Raw genomic sequence first — 19,870 nt, forward strand, 5'->3', positions numbered from 1 at the left:
GAGATACACAGAAAAACCCTGTTTCAGGAAAAAAAAAAAAAGAAAAGAAAAGAAAAAGGGCTGGAGAGATGGCTCAGAGGTTAAGAGCACTGGCTGCTCTCCCAGAGGTCCTGAGTTCAATTCCCAGCAACCACATGGTGGCTCACAACCATCTGTAATGGGGTCTGGTGCCCCCTTCTGGCCTGCAGGCATACACACAGACAGAATATTGTATACATAATAAATAAATAAAAAAAAGAACTTAAGACTTTTCATGACAATGAGACACATCTGTTCCTGGGAGCACCATTTACATCAAAAGGAAGATAGGCATCAGAGAGGCTCCTTATGGCCTTGGTTAGTCATTTGGGTAAGAAACTGCCCCTTACGTGGACTGCTTGATGCTATACTGTGTGAACTGGACATGCAGGACCCACAGAGAAATGACGGCTGAACTTGCCTAAAGGCAAGATGATCCCTTGGGATTCCTGCTTCATGAAAGAATCTGCCAGACATTCTGCAGGACACAGAAGATAGTGATTGACGGGGCTGGAGAGATGGCTCAGAGGTTAAGAACACTGGCTGCTCTTCAGAGGTCCTGGGTTCAATTCCCAGGAACCAAATGAGATCTGGTGCCCTCTTCTGACTGGCAGGTGTACATGCAGGCAGAGCACTATACATAACAAATAAATAAATCTTAAAAAAAATTAAAAAATAGTGACTGACAAACTGCCAATATAGGCGGAACGGTCTTTGAAATTTCCTGCTTCGTGGAAAAGTCTGTGGATACTATGGTCCTGTAGGCTGAAGACAGATGCCCCAATGTTACAGAAGAACTTTGGGTGACTGTCCAGGCAGTGAGAAGTCTATGTCAATTCTAGAGTTTTAGAAGTCGCTTACTATGCACTTCCTGTTAACTTAGGTAATATTACATCCTTCTGGGATTTTTTATTTATTTATTTATTTATTTTGGTTTTTCAAGACAGGTTTTCTCTGTAGCTTTGGAGCCTGTCTTGGAACTCCCTATGTAGACCAGGCTGGTCTTGAACTCACAGAGATCCGTCTGCCTCTGCCTCCCAAGTGCTGGGATTAAAGGCGTGTGCCACCATCTCATGGCTAATAATTTTTTTTTTAAAGACTGGGTCACATGTAGTTCAAACTAGCCTCAAACCCAATATGTAGCAAAGGGTGGTCTAAACTCCAACTCCTGATGTACTGAGCATTGGGAGCTAGGGAACACTACCCACTGAGCCCAGCCCGGACTTGAGGTTGTAATGTCCACACCGAGAAAGTTCCAGCAGAGCAGGTGGCTAAATCACCTGCTGGCGAGGTGCCAGGATTCCTCAGCAGCTGGAGGAGGCAGGAAGAGGGAGCTCATCTTGTTCCTGGCAGCAGGTGGAGAACCTTGAAGAGATGACAGCTGCCCATACCCTGCATGTAACCACAGGGACTCTGGTTACACATGGCTTCCTTACACTGAGTGGCAGGGTGCCCACACTTTCCAGCCAGGCCTGGTAGTTTCCCTCTGAGGGGACAGGGCAGTCTTGGTCATCAAGCAGGAACCGGCCTTGGAAGGCACAGCTGATGTTTTCTTGATGTTGCCCCAGAGGCTAGAGTCTAAGCTAATCCTGGACAGTGTGCTGTGGGAGCAGGAGGGGCTGCCCTGCCTGAGTTCACCTTGTCCCAGGATGAGCTTAGAGGTGTCTTTCAGGAAGTCTGAGTTGGAAATAAGATGTTATTTGGTTTCCTCTTGATGTCACTTCTCTACGTATAGATGGAGGAGGCCATTGCTGACACATTGACTCGCGGTGAGTGCTGTGTGCTGAGAAGGTCTTATTGACGCCTGACTTGTGCACAGAATGGGCCGCACCATTGGCTGGCAGATTGATTGCTTAATGCCTGTCCTGTGCAAAACATGTTAGGAATCATTCATTTGTCAATCGATTGGTGATGTCTGCATGGGAGGGAAGAGGCAGTGCAGTTTTATCTACCTACCAGGTAGATGAACTCGACAGGGCAGCCCTCCTGCCTCCAGATTCTGACAACAGTGATTCTATAATTTTCCTGTATTTCCCCATTTTAAAGCATTCTAGAACTTTCTGAAGATTAGAGGCACAATCATTCCAAGTTCTTCTTGGCTTCAGAGATGAGTATGTTCTGTACTACATCCCAGCATCCCTTCCAGCCAGCAGGGGAAGTAGAGGACCCCAGGACGCACCAGTAGAGAGAAAGAGCTTAGCAACAGTGCTCAGATACACCAGGTGGAGTCAAGAGGGCTCAGGGCCAGCCTTGGCCATGCAGCGTGCTGGAGGCCAGCCTGTGGTACAGGAGACCATATTAAAAATACAAACCAGTAATTTGGTCAGTGGTGATGCATACCCTTAATCCCAGCACTTGGGAGGCAGAGGCAGGCAGATCTCTGTGAGTTAGAGGTCAACCTGGTCTACAGAGTGAGTTCCAGGACAGCCAGGGCTACACAGAGAAACCCTGTCTCAAAAAAAACCAGACAACAAACCTAGAAAAGATTAAAAGAGCCAAAGCAGAGAACGGGTTACAGCATGTGATATTGTACTGGGGACTTTGGAGACAGGACTCAGTGTGGGAGGCCAGTGTGGGTGGAGCAAAGAGGGGCCATGGCTGGCCATTGTCTTTTGTGCGGACAGCATTGGAGAGTGCAGAGGACAATGGGTACGAGAAACCCAGAGTGTCCCCTGGTGGCTGAAGACAGAATGGCACCATAACTGTCGAAGAGATGCCAGGTGAGGAACTTCATAACTATGGGGTCACTGTCGCCACTCCTGAAAGAACTGCCACCCTATGTGTGGTAGTGAGTTGTGTGCAGACACAGGCTTACAGGGAAAGCCCCATACACCAGGGCTAACACAAGCTCGTCTCCCTTCTGTGGGACAGACCTCTGAGGTCAACAAGGAGAGCTGGCCCCACTGATTTTGTAGGGAGTCCAGTCCTGCCCAGTGGCATGTGGCAGCCAGTGACCTCGGTGTCCTTGGCCTCTAGATAATCTGCCCATCTCTCCTTCCATGGCCTTCCCTTGGCAAGTATCTGTGCCTTTGGATTTTTTTTAAATTTTTTTTTTTTTATTGCTTTTTGAGACTCTGTGTAGCCCCTGGCTGTCCTGGAACTCACTGTGTAGAACAGGCTGGCCTTGAACTCTGAGATCCAGAGATCTGCCTGCCTCTGACTCTGGAGTGCTGGGGTTAAAGGCATGCACCACCACAACCCAGCAAGATGCAGTTTTCATGGGCATTGCCAAGGCTCTGGGGGAAGGGCCTTAGTGCAGGGAGAACAGAAGACACAAAGCAGACCATGCTGGTCCACTCTGGAGCATGTCCTCCATGATGCCACATTCTCTAAAGCCTTTTGAGACCGAGTCCCATGTATCCCAGGATAATCCTCTTATTTTGGGGCATATGTATTTTGCTACGTAGGCTTAGCCAGCATGGAACTCAAGACATCCACCTGCCTCTACTCCAAACCCAGGTCAACAGCGGGCTATAGTGGTGCTTGCCTGTTACGCCAACCTCTAGGCTACACACACACACATGGGTACGTATACATGTGCCCACAAGTACAGGCCCTGCTGCAGAAAGAGAATTTATTTCCAGAATATTCTCACATAACAAAACCAACTTGGCATGTGGGTACACATACCCCGGGATGGCAGGGCAATGCTGTGTAGGTGTCTTGGGGGTACTGGGCTCCATCTCTATGCCCCTTCTGCACCTCAGTGTGTGAGGCTGATCTCCAAGCGCCTGCCTGCCTGCAACTCTATTCTGGCCCCCTCTGGGCATCCAGGTGCCCAGGCAGTTTGGCAGGACACCGGCAGGAAGGGCACGGCTCTGTGGGGAGGCCTGGGGACTGCAGTGGCTTAGCTGGTGGCACCAGCAGGTCATAAGGGAAAACGTTGAGTCCAATGTCATCAGGGGTGCCATGGACCTTCCATAACTCAGGTGGCTTTCCTGGCCAGGCCACAGCTACCCTGGGAAGGCGAAGGGTGAGGGAAAGCAGGGTTCTCTCTAAGGCACAGTTCTGTCCCTGGCTCTGCTCCCAGCAGACCAAGGGCCTGTGGTCCTGGCTAGCCTCTGGCAGGGGTGAGGCCTGCTGTGTAGCTGAGCCTGTCTCTCCTCCCACAGAGAGAGGGAGGGCCTCTTAGAGTCACAGCAGCCCCAACCCAGTGATCACTGCCTGCACTGGCAGAGGTCTGCTGAGAATCCTGGATGGTTGTGGGGCCAGCAGGCTGTCACTGCCACTAGGGATGGGCCACAGAAGCTGGAGGACCCTGTCCCAGGGGTAGACCCGATGGCAGTGCTAAGGATGCGATCACAACAGCCACGCTCCTGCCTCCACCCTCAGTGCTCTGGGACACAACGGGCAGGAGCCTGGCCCTTGAGGCTGCTCCGTGGACAGGAGGGGCAGTAACACAGCTTGGCTCTGGGGGCTGGCAGTGAACAACAGCTGTTGGGCAGAGCTTGCTGAGGGTCGGACAAAGATGAATACAGGCCAAGGACCTCTTGTGACCCTGGGGAGATGCTCGGGCTTCAGGACCAAGGGTGATGGCAGGAGACAGAGGCACGATATTAGGGCCAGCCAGCTGCCTAAGGCCATTGGCCTGCACTGGGGTAGCTGGGGACGGTGGGATACTCAGGCAGGCTATTTCCAGAGAAGTTGTTAAACTGGGCCTCCCTCGACGGGGGATTCCTCCAGGTACCAGCGCTCCACTCCGTCTGTGCCTTCTGCAGACTCCCACCAGCCCCACGGTAGATCTTGTGCACCTGAAGGGTCAGGACAAGAGCAGAGAGCAGGTCAGGGCACTGGCAGGGACAGAGACCCACTGTGAACCCTCAGGTGACATCACAAGGCATGACAGACCCTACACCCTTACTGTGTCCTAGGTGCGCCCTCGCTGCGCCCTGGGTACCTCATCTCCACTCTGCTGTCCCCTCAGCCCCAAAGGACACACCAATTCAACAACAGCTTCTCCAGGGCGGTACGCGTCACCCAACTGTGACACCTCACTGTCACTAGTGTGTGTGACCTCTGACCATCTTTCTTAGGGAGCCTGAGGAAGAAAGGGGGATAATGCAGGGCAGGGTGGTGTAGACCCTCATCACTCAGGCTGAGGTAGGAGCTAGCCTGGACTACATGAGATGTTGTCTAAAAAATACAAAAAAGCACAGTGTGCTGGCACACACCTTCAATCCCAGCACTCAGGAGGCAGAGGTGGGCTCTGAGCTCGAGGCCAGCCTGGGCTACAGAGCGAGTTCCAGCACAGTCAGAGTTACAGAGAGGATCCCTGTCTTGAAAAAACTAACTAAATAAATAAAAAGTAAGAATGAATAAATAAACAAAAAGGCAGGTGTGGTGGGAGCCAGAGGCAGGCATATCTTTATCAGAGCCAGGGCAGCCAGGCTGAGGACGGGGATGCAGCTCAGTGTGTAAGGCACACTCATCCTGAGTTCCATCCTGCCCTCCACACCACAGAAACCAGATGTGGTGGCACACACCTGTCACCCCTGGACTCCATCCCAGCAGCTGGTTGTGGCCTACGGTCACAGATTGCTGCCCATGACCCAAGCAGCCACACTGGATGAGTGGAGGACAAATGTCAGTTAACTGGGCGGAAGCCTGTCCTGGATATGGATCAGAAAGTCCAGCAGGTCAGAGAGGTTCTATGGCCTGCCGGCCCCTGGACCTGCCTTACCGGAAGGCCTTGTATGCGGGCCGGAACCAGCACACATAACTGCAGGGAGTGAAGAGAAGCAGCCAGAGCAGGGCCAGGCCGAAGTTGGCTCCTGTCCCACCCGCAATCCACCAGGCCAGGCAGGCCACCAGGTTCACCCCCAAAGTGGCACAGTAAACTGGCAGGAGGATCAGGAGTTCAAGGTCAGTCTTAGCCTACACAGTGAGTCTGAGGCTAGCCTGGGCTACATGATACTGTCTCTAAAAATTAAAACAAAACAAAACAAAAAATACTCAAACAAAAACCTGCAGAGGCCGTAAGGCCAGAGTGGCCATGTGCAGCTTCTCTTCCATGTGCAGGGCTCACGTTAGCTTTGGGGCTGTGTCATTAGAATTCCTCACAGCACACCCACTCTTCCAAGGCTTGTTAGGGACTGGGAGGAGGGCAGCGGCACACACTTGGGGAGTGTGACCCAGATAGGGCTGGGTAGACACTATAAGGATGACACACGCTTAATCCCAGCACTCGGGAGGCAGAGGCAGGCAGATCTCTGTGAGTTCGAGGCCAGCCTGGTCTACAAGAGCTAGTTCCAGGACAGGCTCCAAAGCCACAGAGAAACCCTGTCTCGAAAAACCAAAAAAAAAAAAAAAAAAAAGATGACACACGGGCCTCCTGGATTGTCAACACTGTCCTGGGAATGCCGGGGATGCTGCAGATAAGATGCAGCTCTAGGGGACGTGGGCTGCTCACTCCTAGACACACGTCAGCTTCGAGAATGGAAGAGCGACTCTGCTGAGCAGGGCTGCCCGGAGCTCACAAGGCTGGGTTTATCCTCTAGAAAAGAAACCCAAAAAAAGGCTTTTCCCCTCGAGACAGGATTTTTCTGTATAACTAGCTCTTGTAGACCAGGCTGGCCTTGAACTCACAGAAATCCACCTGCCTCTGCCTCCCGAGTGCTAGAATTAAAGGCATACGCCACCACTGCCTGGTGTCAAAAAAAAAAAAAAGGCCTTTTAAAAGGTTCCTGCCCCTACACAGCTGGCTACAGTAGAACCTGTTCTCTGCCTTGAGGATGTGTCCAGCCAGGCAGAGCTGCCACAGGGCACAGTGGTGTCTGGGGAACTCGGCCAGGTCTCCCGCGCTCCCTGCTCTTAGGCCAGTACCACCTGTGATGCCCAGTCCTGAACCTCCTCCAGGACCTGCACACCTAGCAGAAGGCCATGTGTCCTCCCCAACCAAGCCTGTGAGTTCCCAGGTGACAAAACTCTTCACAGCCACACCTGAAGACACGGGTGCTCTGTGGAGACAGACCTGCCAACTTACCTTCACAAGAGTGATGGCCATCATGACAGCAGACAAGGAAAACAGGATGGCCGGGATCAGCATGACCACAGCAGCCCCAACATTGACCGTAAAGAATCTAACAGCCGCCAGCCAGCCACTGCAGAGTGAAAAGGGAGAGAGGGGTAAGGAGGGCCCAGCACACGCAAAGAGCTCTGACAAATCAACAAGGAATGTGTAAATAGGCCTCATCCTTCATATGTACAGAGCTCCAATGGATCAAGAGGTAAAGGAGCTGGAGCTCAGTTAGGGACCAAAGGGTGACTGACAAAAACAAAACACACCAAACACATCTCAAAAAAAGTATTAAGGCAAGGCCTTGCTGATTCCTCCAGGTCGTTCTCCATGCTACCACTAAATGACCAAGTACGTGGGGCTGGGTGGGACACACTAAACAGCCCTCCTCGGCAGCCATCCATCCTGGAGATGCCATGGCTAGGGATGGAGTGGGTGACAGCCCATTCCAAGGCTATGGACTCCAGCTGCTGGGGAAAGTAGGGGGCAGGGTTCATATGAGAAACAGGGAGGGGAAGAGGATGCCCGTGGACCTTACATGGACTTCGACGAGGACGCACAAAAGAAACGGAGGCCACACTGTGTCAACTGAGCAGGGCTCCTAAGGGCTCCCAGGGACTGAAGCGACAATCATGGAGCCCAGAAGGGCCTGACCTAAGTCCTCTGCATACACCTAAGGGGCTCCCAACAGCGGGAGTGCGGGAGCCTTGTCCTGGGCTGTCTCACAGCCGTGCACGAGGCTGTGCCTGCTCCTACTGTAACTCATTATTCCTGTTTGGTTGACGTCCTTGGGAGGGAAATGGAAGAGGAGTAAATGGATCTGGAAGAAAGGGAGGTGCTGGGAAGAGTGGAGCAGAGGAGAACTGTTGGGGTGTAATACACGCGAGAAAGAAATGGGGGCCCAGACCCAGCGGCACATGCCTTTATCCCAGTACTCAGGAGTGAGGCAGATAAAACTCGTAACTTCAACTACCAGGTCCAGGCCAGTCAAGGCCATATAGTGAGACCCTCAAAACCAGAAATGGAGTGTGTCTGTCCAAGGCAGCCCGGGCAGAGTGGCAGGAAAGGGTCGCTTTAGGATGAAATCTAAGAGGGTGGCACTGGCAGGGCCACGAGCAGCTCGGCAGCACCCTCTGCTGGCCGCTCGCGATAAGGTCCACAGTCCGAGCCTGACCCACAGGGATCTCACACAGGCACAGGATCTCACACAGGCACATCCCTCATTCAGCTTACCATGCCCCCCAGCCCGAGAAGCCAATGGCCTGGATGACGGCCAGGATGAACTGTGCTCCAAAGATGAAGAAGAACGTCATGAAGTTAAAGGAGCTGTCGGCTCTGCAAGGGAAAGAACACGGTGGGGAGGAAGCACCGAGTCCCCGGTCCCTGATGGACCTACGGACCCTCCACCAAGCACTCAGCCAGTGTCTCTGGGGACGGCCTGGAGGAACTTGGGGGTCCCACCAACAGGGCAAGCTGATAAAGCCTAGACACCCCAACGGCAAAGGAAGGGGGCTTCGAAGAGTGGGAGGAGACAGCCTCCGCTCTGGCTTGGTGGAGTCCCCCTGCCCCACTCCAGCCTCTGTCTGTAACTCAGGCACACTTGTCCCTGAGAAGCCAGCTGAGGAGAGACAACTGAAGGTGGATGGATGACGGACACCCAGGCATGCAGCTGACACACACCGCAGTGGGACAAACACGGGAGAGGTCACACACGTGTGTGACTCCGTAACAGACACTGTCCAGAAACAGAAGTGGCTTTGTGGAGGCCGGAGAGCAGACTTTTGCATGATGGAATCTTCTAGAAGCAAGCACCAGCAAGGCTAACCCACCACACTGCAATCCCAGCATGCATTATGTTCAGGAAACTATAGTGCGTGAGCCAACTGTAAACCCAAAATCAGGGTACGGACTCCAAAGACGACTTAGCAGGTGCCCTCAAGTTAGACTGAGGCAGGGGCGCTGTGACCAGACCTCTCTGTGGTGTAACTCCACCAAACTTCAAAGCACCAAGGAAGGGACATGGCTCAGCCAGTGCCACTTGCCTTGAGTCTCACACCCTGGACTCCATCCCAGCAGCTGGTTGTGGCCTACGGTCACAGATTGCTGCCCATGACCCAAGCAGCCACACTGGATGAGTGGAGGACAAATGTCAGTTAACTGGGCGGAAGCCTGTCCTGGAAATGGATCAGAAAGTCCAGCAGGTCAGAGAGGTTCTATGGCCTGCCGGCCCCTGGACCTGCCTTACCGGAAGGCCTTGTATGCGGGCCGGAACCAGCACACATAACTGCAGGGAGTGAAGAGAAGCAGCCAGAGCAGGGCCAGGCCGAAGTTGGCTCCTGTCCCACCCGCAATCCACCAGGCCAGGCAGGCCACCAGGTTCACCCCCAAAGTGGCACAGTAAACTGGCAGGAGGATCAGGAGTTCAAGGTCAGTCTTAGCCTACACAGTGAGTCTGAGGCTAGCCTGGGCTACATGATACTGTCTCTAAAAATTAAAACAAAACAAAACAAAAAATACTCAAACAAAAACCTGCAGAGGCCGTAAGGCCAGAGTGGCCATGTGCAGCTTCTCTTCCATGTGCAGGGCTCACGTTAGCTTTGGGGCTGTGTCATTAGAATTCCTCACAGCACACCCACTCTTCCAAGGCTTGTTAGGGACTGGGAGGAGGGCAGCGGCACACACTTGGGGAGTGTGACCCAGATAGGGCTGGGTAGACACTATAAGGATGACACACGCTTAATCCCAGCACTCGGGAGGCAGAGGCAGGCAGATCTCTGTGAGTTCGAGGCCAGCCTGGTCTACAAGAGCTAGTTCCAGGACAGGCTCCAAAGCNCCGCAATCCACCAGGCCAGGCAGGCCACCAGGTTCACCCCCAAAGTGGCACAGTAAACTGGAGGGGGACACAGGTGGAGAAGAGTGGGGGCAGATCAGCAAGGACGGAGGAGCCGCACGAAGGGACCGGAACCCCTCCGCCCCGCAAAGCTCACACATCCACAGGCGGTAGATCCTCTTCACCAGCACCCGGTGCTCCACGGGGATCTCCTCAGAGAAGTCCTGGTAGAAGCAGGGCTTCAGCGGGACAAAGCGCGGCAGCAGCGGGAAGTTGTTCTCCTTTCCTGCAGAAGGACCCCACCGAGGCTGCACAGGACACGAACCTTTGTAGGTTGCCCTCCAGTCCCCTCGAAGGCTGCGGCCAGGGCCACACCACTAAGGAGTGGCCAGGCAGTGCACACGCCCTAGGTTGGCAGGCAGCCAGAGGCCCTCCACAGCCCCAGGGTCCCCTGTACACCCCTCCGAGCCGCACTTCAAACCCTCAATCTGCACGCTGGAAGGTGGTGGCTCTTTGGTGGCTCTATGCCCCACTGTAGCACTAAACATGTCACAAGGCAGAAGCTGGGGTAGCTCAGGTCAGGTCTGCAACCACAGCTCAGGAATCCAGGGTTTCAGTGGGAGTTGGGGAACAGGACATCTCACCTGCCATTTCTGTACCAGCTGGCCTGGCACCCAGGCAGAAAGGGCCACCTGAAAGGAGACTAGTATCAGGGCCCCTGCAGCCACCAGGCCCAGGAAGACCCAAGCCCATTCCACCCACACAGGCCCTGATGGCTGCTGCCCAGCAGGTGTTGGGCCCAGGTGTGGGGCTGCATGTCACCTCCCCACAGAGAAGTCTGGAAGGGTGAAGTCACCAGCTGATTCTACCTGCAGCCTTGAGGCCAGGATGTCCCCAGTTTTTGTCCTCCCAACACTGACCCACAGATGACCCTAAGTGTTCCCGACACACCCCTCGGGACTCCTATTCAAGGGAACCACCCAGAACAGAGCTTCCTGCCATGTGATAATCACATGGTCACAGCAGCTGTGGGTGTGGAATTCACCCAGGAGAGCTCACAGGGCCCTGGCACAGCCCCAGTCACCTGAGTGGCTTTGAGGAGGCCGGGGAAGCCCCCCTGAGGTTTCAAGTAAAAAGGTTGCAGGTCCACCCTGGTCTCAGAGGCTCAACCAGGTGCCACTGGCTGGACACAGTCCCACAGCATCAAGACGGGCCACCTCACAGCCTCACCCTGCCCCACCCTGCCTCCTGGTCATCTGAGTAGCAACAGGCCCTGGCTTTCCTTGGAGGAGGAAGGTTGTAAGGGAGGACATGAAGATGCAGGCAGGAACCCAAGCCCGACGTCTGCTCTAAGCTGGGTCACTCTCCGCTGTCCACATCTGCCCGAGGCCAGCAGGCGCACAGCAGGCCCTCACCACTGGCAAAGCCCCATGTCCCCTCAGCCTGGGAGGGCCCCCAGGCCGGTCTCCTAAGGGCAGCAGCGTCCTGCTCAGAGGCCTAGCAGCCCACCACACTCAGGCGGACCCTTCTGAAGCCCCAGCCTCCCCAGCAGAGGTACAGAGAAGGGCCATGAACTGTCCAGGCCAACAGGTGTCCAGACAGACTGCAGAGACAGGCACGGGCGTCTCCTGAACTGCTTCTGCCCCTAGAAGCACCCAGAGCTGGCTGCACTCAGCAGGGCTGCCACCTTCCCCTTCAAAGCCACACAGCCTGGCCCCTCGGTGCAAACAGGAACTTGGTTTGAGGTGCTTTATTTTCACACACGATGGCTGCTCCCTGTCCCGAGCCTGGAGGACCACGGGGACTGGAAGACAGCCACTGAGCTTGTAAGCAGGGTCGCCCATGGTCGCCACAGCCAGCAGAGAGGAGGCCGCTGTCTTGGGGCTTAAAGGGTCCCACACACGCTGACACAGGCGGTCAGTGTCCTTAGACATATACAGAGGGTGGGTCCCCTGGGTCCAAGGCCGTGGAGCTTCAGGGGACACAGAGGTCTGGAAGCAGACGGTCACCAGGCCTATGGGTCGGGGTCCAGCTGGCGGCACTGGTCTTCAAGGATGCCACAGAACACCTGGAAGCGGTGGTTGAGGTCTGGCCGCGCGTGGACACGGAAGCGCGTGCCCAGGGCGCCGTCTGGTGAGGGCGCCCCATAGAAGACACGCTGGATGCGGGCGTGGATGAGGGCCATGGCACACATGACGCAGGGCTCACGGGTGACATACAGGTCGTAGCCAGTGCACACGTAGGGCAGGCTGTCCTCATCCTCCTCCAGCTTGCGCACGCTGCCAGGACGTGCACCCTGGGCGGTGGAGGCCGGGGCAAAGGAGCAAGCTGGGTAACGTCTGAGGTCACAAGTGCCACGGCCCTGCCCCTGGGCCACCAGGTCAATGCACACCATGACAGCGTGCAGCAGGGGGCTGGCGGTGCCACTGCAGTCATGGCCTGTGGCCAGCACGCGGTCAGAGGCTGGGTCCACCACCACAGCGCCCACCGCCCGCAGGCCCTGCGCAGCTGCTCTCTGGGCGGCACGCACGGCCCTTTGCATGTGGCTCTGCATGGCCGCTCGCGCCTGCGCAGAGAAGAGCTGCCCGGCCAGCGCGCTGGTCACCAGCTTGTCCTCGTGGAAGGATGTAGGCCAGTGGGCCCGCGCCTCCTCAAACTGGCTCCGGGTGAGGGGCGGCCGGGCGGGCACGGGCACCAGGAAAGGTGTGCCCAGGCCACGTGGGTCCACAGCCGGCCTGGGGAGGAGCTCAGCCAGTGAGCGGGGGCCCGCGGAAGGCCCTGCCAGGCACAACAGCAGATCCGATGCATGGGCACCCCCGGCACTGCGGCTGGGGCGCACCCGCTTGAGGTGGGGCTGGGCTGGCAGCGGGTAGACAGCAGACACCTCCCGGAGGAGGCGTGATGTCTGGCGTTTGTCCAGGACGGGGGCAGCATAGGCCAGCACCAGCTCCACGGCGCCCGACTGCTGCTCCGACAGGACAGGGAGGGCTTGCCATTGCACCGGCTCTTGCTCCTCACTTCCAGTCTTCTCAGGTTCAGGCTGCTCTGAGAGGCCCGCGGTGGGATCCATGCTCAGCGAGCTTTGACTGTGGGAGACAAAGATGCGACTGGAGTGTCATCCGTCAGCTTCTGTGGCTGGGGGTCTGTCCTGGGATGCTATGGATCCTGCCAGGTCTGGGAAGGAGGAGCCTGAGCGGAGCGCCAGGTACAATCAGCTGACTCCCAGGCTGCACAAGGAATAACTGTGCCGGGCTCTACAGGGCTCTGACCAGTCATCGAGCACAGGACGGACACAGTGTGGAGACAGTCACTCATTACTATCGAATCCAGAACCCACCCCATCAGCATGCACAGTTGTGGCAGTAAACATGGCTACAACTGGTACCTCAGCCATGAGGCTGGAAAGCTAAGGAATGGACTGGATCTAGCTGGCAAAGCCACGACTTTAATCCTACTCATATTGCTCAGTAATTTAAAGGCTCGTGTGGTCAGAAAAAGAGATATACAGTAAAGAGATTCAAAGACAAAGAAAAATTTTAAATGATTTACAGTGTTAAAAATGTATGCAGACTAAAAGTTGAAATTCTTAAAGTAAAAAAGAAGTAAGAAAAAGAGAAGTTGTGTGTGGTAGTACACGCCTTTAATCCCAACACTTGGGAGGCAGAGGGAGATTGACCTCTGTGGCTTCAAGGTGTGGTAGCACACGCCTTCAATCCCAGTGCCTAGAAAGCAGAGACAAACAGATCTCTGTGAGTTCAAGGTGTAGTAGCAAACACCTTTAGTCCCAGTGCCTGGGAGGCAGAGACAGGCAGATCTCTGAGAGGTCAAGTAGAGCCTGGTCTACAGAGTTATTCCAGGTCAAAGAGATAGAGAATATAAAATAAAAGTAAAAATAAACGAAATAGAGGTTAAAATAAAGCTGTACAAAGATGGAAAATACACAGAGAATCTTGATACTGTATGCTATTATGCTCTCTTTGAATTGTTTGAATGCTGAGCGAGGAGCAACAGATGCTAAAATATATTTCTTTATAAATGCTGCTGAACTAATCCAACGTAGAGATTTTGATGCCTTGACTTTGAAATTTGGATCTAAGGACATGATACTTTGGAAAGGAGTTTCCTATTTTGTTTTCACAGAGGATGAGACCCTGTTCATTTCTTCTATTCCAATATGGTATGATGGACCATGCCCTCCCGAACGGTTGCTGTGAATACCTTCAGAAAATTGCTTCACTCAACTGCCAACTGAGATGAAACTAGCACACAGGTTATACCATGAAAGACCTAATTAACGACGCTCCCATTCAGCAGGAAGCAGTTTGGAGAGAAAAAACTGCGCCCATGTTCCCAAATATGGTTTATAAATGTTCTTTTACATTTAAAGAGGGATATGATATAGATATGAATAATTTGCATTAGTATAGATTTTGCTTTATTGATAGAGATTTAAGGTCAGTTTTGTTATATGTATATGTATTTCTGATCTTTATTAAGGTATTGTGATTGTGTAGTTCACTTAAAAATGTAATGCATGTAGGTTGTTAATGGATAATCATTAATAATAGTCAAGTTTGTAGTCATGTTAGTTAGATTTTCTAGATATATAGATAGATATTTCAGTTAGATTGGCATTCTTCATATTTTTCAAAGACTACGGAATATGCTATTAAATGTTTTAACAACTTAGGACTTTTCATGACAATGAGACACTCTGCTCCTGGCAGCACCAATCTACTTCAAGAGGAAGATGGGCATCGAAGAGGATCCTTATGGAGTTTGATAGCCATTTGGGCAAGAAACTGCTCTTGCCTGGACTATTGCATAAACTGGACACAGAGAACCCGCAGAGAGAGGACTGCTGAACTTGCCTAAAGGTGAGATGACCTTTTGGGGTTCCTGATTCATGAAAGAGTCTGCAAGACATTCTTCAGGACAAGCAGATAGTGACTGCCTTTGAAATTTCCTGCTTTGTGGAAATGTCTGCTGGAAACTATGGGCCTGTAGGCCCAAGATGGATGCCCCAATGGTATAGAGGAACTCTGGGTGACTGTTCAGGCAGCGAGATGTCTCTGTCATTTCTAGAGCTTTGGATTTCTTGTTTGCTTAGGTAATATTGTATCTTTCTGGACTCTTTGATGGAGTTAAGAATAGTTAGCTATAGTTATAGTTTTCCTTAGTTATGATATAGATTATTGTAATTTTTATTTGATAACTGTTTTGTTATATGTAATTTTGCTATGTTAAAGTTAAAGCCTTCTTTTTTTGTTTAAACAGAAAAAGGGGAAGTGATGTGGGAGTGTCATATCGATCTGTTGATTTCATTGGCTGAGCAATAAAGAAACTGCTTGGCCCTGATAGGTTAAAGCATAGGTAGGAGGAGAAAACAGAATAGGATGCTGGGCGGAAGAGGAAGTGAGGTCAGACTCTGCTCTGCTCCCGGAGAGACGCCATGCTCAGCTCTGCCGGATAGACACGATAGCTCTGCGCTCTGAGGCAGACCCATGAAGCTCCCCAGGATGGACGTAGGTTAGAATCTTCCCGGTAAGCGCACCTTGGGGTGCTTACACACATCATTAGAAATGGGCTAGTCCAGGTGCGAGAATTAGCCTGTAAGGGCTAGAGTTCATGGGCCAAGCAGTGTTTCAATGAATACGGTTTGTGTGTTATTATTTCGGGCATAAGCTAGCCAAGCGGCCGGGGTGTTGGGGACACAGCCACACCGCTCCTATTTCAACACACCATCATCAGAGCGCCGCCACGGAGGGGCTGCGAGTGTGGCTCAAAGGTGGCAGGAACATGGCTGCCACACTGAAACTTGAGTTACATACTGAGCATCAAAGAAACAAACCAGAACAAGAGCTCCCGCGAGGGAGGCGACTGCATGGCTGCCTAGGGGCTTGTCTGCATCCCCCACAAACCGCCACCCCTGTGGTGTCCCTGGCCACCGTGATGGCCTGGTGGGCATCTGCTGGCTTCTAGAGCTCCCCGAGGCTGCCCAGGTCAGCGGAGCATGGCTCTATGGGGAGAATGGTGCCAGGCACGTCTGAGAGTCTAGTGGCACCATGGCTGCCTCTGACAGGCCCCAGGGCAGGCAGAGCCCATGCGGGGCCATGGTGACATCTGGCCTTCCCAGGCACATAGCACGCCTACAACCCTCACCAACTGCGGGGACCACAAAGCCCTACTGTCTGCAGGGCAGAAGACACAGCCGCATTTGTCCCCTCAAGACTACAAACAAGGGACGCAGAAAGAAGGCCTTGGGGACAGGTGCCTGGCTTTACAGACCTCTGGGGAGGAGTCTGAAAGCCACAGGATGGTAGCCAAGGCTGTGGCCAGAGGGGTCCTTCAAGGTCCATTCTGTATGCTTGCTTTCTTGTTCTGTTCTGAGACAAGGTTTCCCCGTGTAGCCCAAGCTAGCCGAGAGCTCACCATGTCTATCTGATCAGCTTCAAACTTGCGGTCACCTTCATGTCACTGCCTCCCACGTGCTGGGACTGAAGCGGACACCAGCATAAGTGGAGTCAGCATGCAAACAGGTCCCAAAAGGAGCTCCTGCCCATGAGCCCACGACAGGGACCTGGGGCCCGCCGACACTCCCTACAGTAGCTTAGGAAGTCTGCCTCTCTCCGAGGAACCTCAGCACACCGCACTTAAGAACTGCAGGCAAGCAATGGGCCCTGGGTCCCACAGAAAGGGGCCACGGCTGTTGACTGGCTTGGCTACAGGGGAGGCCAGCAAGCAGCATCACGGCGTCAAGTCTGAACGCTCAAGCCTAAAACACCAGGCCCTCAATAAGCAGGATGCTGAGTTCCAGGCCAGTCTGAGACAGAAAGCAAAATATTCCGAAATAAAAAATAAAAAGGAATGAAGGCAGAGGGCAGCGTGACAACCTACCCACCTCCAGTGAGGGGCTAAGGGTGGAATCAGCTACCGGAGGGAAGGGACGTGGGTTAGCGGTGCCCACCTAACAGGACCAAAGCCCAGGATTCGATACCTGGTACCGCCAGAACTACCTCAACAATTCCCACAGGGTACCACAGCTTAAAGGGAAACTGCACACCTGCTGTTTAGACGGTGTTTGGACAACCCTGAGGCAGGGGACTAACTGCGATGACCCGGAACAGACGCAACTGGAAATTAAGAGTTTCCGGAATGAGACGAGGGGCACACGCATGCGCAGCAAACCGACGGCGTAGGGTGCGGTAGGTACAAAGCCCTCGACGCACGCGTACTCGCGTTGACTGAGCGCACGAGCACGCCCACCACCTCCCGGAACGCGCGCAGCACTCCCGGAGCCTACGTGGTCGACCCCGGCAAGGCCTAGTTTTCCCGTCCACCGACCGGATCGTGTCGCTCTCCCCGCTGCCCGGTGGCGTATCCGGAACAGTGGAAGCCGAGTCCCTACGGCCGCTGCTCACCTGAGGGACGCCCGCGAGAACGCCACGCCGCTCCAAGTCCTAGCAACCGGGCCGCCCCGCCTACCGCCGCGGGGCACGACGGGAACGTAGTTTGTGGGCGGGGCCTGCTCGAGTCGGAGAGCTGACTACAATTCCCATAAGGCCGCGCGCGTACCCGTTCACGCCATCTTAGTGTATCTGGGGACCTTTTTCCTTGTGTCCTGCAGGGGCCAGAGCGCTGTGTTGCCGGTTCAAGACCAGCGAATGGATGGCCCAAACATGGACCCTGCTTGACACTGAGACATCCACAGAGGGGAGACTTGAGGCAGAAGGAAACTCACACAAAGAGCATCTGCCCTCAGACTACTGGGAAGTTCCCCGGGTTCCGGGTCCACTCAGGCCCTCCTTTTCCCCATCCCTACAGTGGATGAAGCAAATATGTGGACTCTTGAATAAAAATTGGGGCTCGGGCTATAGCACGTTTGTAAGGTGTTTGCCTAGCATCCAGGAGACCCCTGATTCCATCCCCCAACACGGCTAGTGCACATAAGAATTCATCCCGCCGCCCAGGAGACAAACTGTGGTGGGAGAGCCATGTGGTGGTCGCAGCGATCTGTTGAAAGACCCTACAGACCCCCTCCTCAAAACCCGCAGCTAGCATACTCCCGGGGGAACGTCCTGTTTGCTTGAAAAATTCTCAGATCAGCAGCCAGCCTGCTCTCATAAGAACATTCCATTTGCTTAGGAGAGCAGGGTGTCTACGAGATAGGATGACTGCAAGGCAGGATATCAATAAGATAGGACATCAGCAAAGCAGGTTGACTGCAAAACAGGATATCTATAAGATAGGAACAGGATGACTGTTGCTGACACCCATGCTGAGAGAGGAAACCATTCATGCCCCCGCCTCATTCTGATTGACCCATAACCATGCTTCTGCTTCTGTAAACTTGCTTTTTGCTCTTCCCTAGAAAAAGCCCACCCTCCAGTCGGCAGGTGCGCAAGTCCTCCGAAAGACTTTGCTGCCCGCAGGTACCTGTGTTTACCCAATAAACCTCTTGCGATTTGCATCCGTGTGGTCTCGGCCTGTTCCTTGGCGTAGGGGAGGTCTCCTCCCGAGAGAAGGACCTCTTCGAGAGTCTTTCACTGTGATGTAATCTGGCTCGCAGGTGTACACGCAGGCAGAACACTGAATACATAATAAATAAATAAATCTTAAAAAGAAGAAAAAGTTCAGCATTCTGAAGGCAGAGGCAGTAGAAACCTTGTCTCAAAGAACGAAAGTTCCGGGGATGCAGATGAACGGTGACACCAACGGAGCTGGAGAAATGGCTCAGGGTGTAAGAGCACTGGCTGCTCTTCCAGGGGTCCAGAGTTCAATTCTCAGCACAGATGGTTGGTGGATCACAACCATCTGTACTGGGATCCAATGCCCTCATCCATCTGTACTGGCATCCATGTAGATAGAACACTCAGACATTTTAAAAAATAAAACAAAACAGTGAAGCCAAGCATGGGGGTTCATGCCAGCAGTATGGGGTTCATGCCAGCATGAGCAAGCTGAGTCAGGAGGATCACAAATAATTCCACCTAGGCTGACCTGTGTGAGATGCCTTTAATCACTCCAGAAGCAGTGGCAGGCAGATTCCTGGACAGCCGGGACTACATGAGACAATGTCTTGAAAACAAACAAACAAACAAAGATGAAATAAAATTAATGACTAAATAGTAGGGACCGGAGAAATGGTTTAACATTAAGAGTAGGCAATACTTTCTAATTGATTTGTTGACTAAGGAGCCAGGATCTGATGCTTCATGGGGACCTCACGCAGCGGCCCTGACTAAACTGCAGACTGTCTGGCTTGAGCAATGGCTGCCAGCAAGGTAGACACGGGCACCAGAGAACCTGGATTGGCCAATGTCCGCAGAATCAGCTTCTTTGCGCCGGGCGATGGTGGCGCACGCCTTTAATCCCAGTACTCGGGAGGCAGAGGCAGGCGGATCACTGTGAGTTCAAGACCAGCCTGGTCTACAGAGCTAGTTCCAGGACAGGCTCCAAAGCCACAGAGAAACCCTGTCTCGAAAAACCAACCAAACAACCAACCAAACAAACAAACAAACAAACAAACAAAAAGAATCAGCTTCTTTGCAATCTTCTCGGACTGTCTGCCAGGACCTTTCTGGAATAAAGAGTGTCTTGTGACCAGCTATCAGACCAAAATAGGTTCCACAGGATCAGTTTATGGTCACTTGCAAGACCGGTAAGTGGGAGATTAGTGTGGACATGATGTGATCCACATGATGTGATCCACGTCAGAAAGCCAGAGACCTTAGGCGCTGCATCTAACTTACAGGAGGCCACATGAGCCAAGGGACTCTGGAGAAAAACCAGGACTTTGGGTCATTACACTGGAAGAGGGTCATCAGAAAAGCCATGCTAGTTATTTTACTATTTTTGTGGACCCCAACGAGAGATGAGCCTCTCTGCTGACACAAATAATCCCAGTCAGACCAAATCAGACCAAATTAAAAGATATCCAGGTTTAATTGGACATCTGTGCTCTCGGGTGGCCCACCCACGTGGCAATTCCAGAGCTTCTGACACCC

General features: G+C 53.3%; 2 protein-coding genes across 6 annotated transcripts; both read right to left on the reverse strand.

Annotated features, from left to right (window-relative positions):
• Positions 1 to 3,578: 3,578 nt before the first annotated feature.
• On the reverse strand, positions 3,579 to 17,356 carry Scamp4 (secretory carrier membrane protein 4). 5 transcript variants are annotated; one of them, XM_050123290.1, is made up of 7 exons: positions 17,285 to 17,356; positions 10,508 to 10,555; positions 10,021 to 10,171; positions 9,279 to 9,435; positions 8,267 to 8,368; positions 7,001 to 7,118; positions 3,579 to 4,769 (listed from the first exon to the last, which is right to left on the reverse strand). In XM_050123290.1, exons 3-7 carry the CDS (start codon positions 10,022 to 10,024, stop codon positions 4,593 to 4,595), a joined length of 558 nt encoding a protein of 185 aa, XP_049979247.1. In that variant the 5' UTR covers positions 10,025 to 10,171; positions 10,508 to 10,555; positions 17,285 to 17,356; the 3' UTR covers positions 3,579 to 4,592. The 5 variants fall into 5 exon arrangements, with proteins under 5 accessions (XP_049979247.1, XP_049979248.1, XP_049979243.1 ...); XM_050123291.1 differs by having other exon boundaries at positions 10,021 to 10,149; positions 17,285 to 17,354; XM_050123286.1 differs by lacking the exon at positions 17,285 to 17,356 and adding an exon at positions 16,927 to 17,278.
• On the reverse strand, positions 11,875 to 17,348 carry Adat3 (adenosine deaminase tRNA specific 3). Its single transcript, XM_050123285.1, has 2 exons — positions 17,285 to 17,348; positions 11,875 to 12,949 (listed from the first exon to the last, which is right to left on the reverse strand). The coding sequence occupies exon 2, from the start codon at positions 12,931 to 12,933 to the stop codon at positions 11,878 to 11,880; it is 1,056 nt and encodes a 351-aa protein (XP_049979242.1). The 5' UTR covers positions 12,934 to 12,949; positions 17,285 to 17,348; the 3' UTR covers positions 11,875 to 11,877.
• Positions 17,357 to 19,870: the final 2,514 nt, after the last annotated feature.

Source organism: Alexandromys fortis, unplaced genomic scaffold, assembly GCF_014885135.2.
Source record: "Alexandromys fortis isolate MF-2015 unplaced genomic scaffold, M_Fortis_MF-2015_v1.1 scaffold_221, whole genome shotgun sequence".
Lineage (NCBI taxonomy): Eukaryota > Metazoa > Chordata > Mammalia > Rodentia > Cricetidae > Alexandromys > Alexandromys fortis.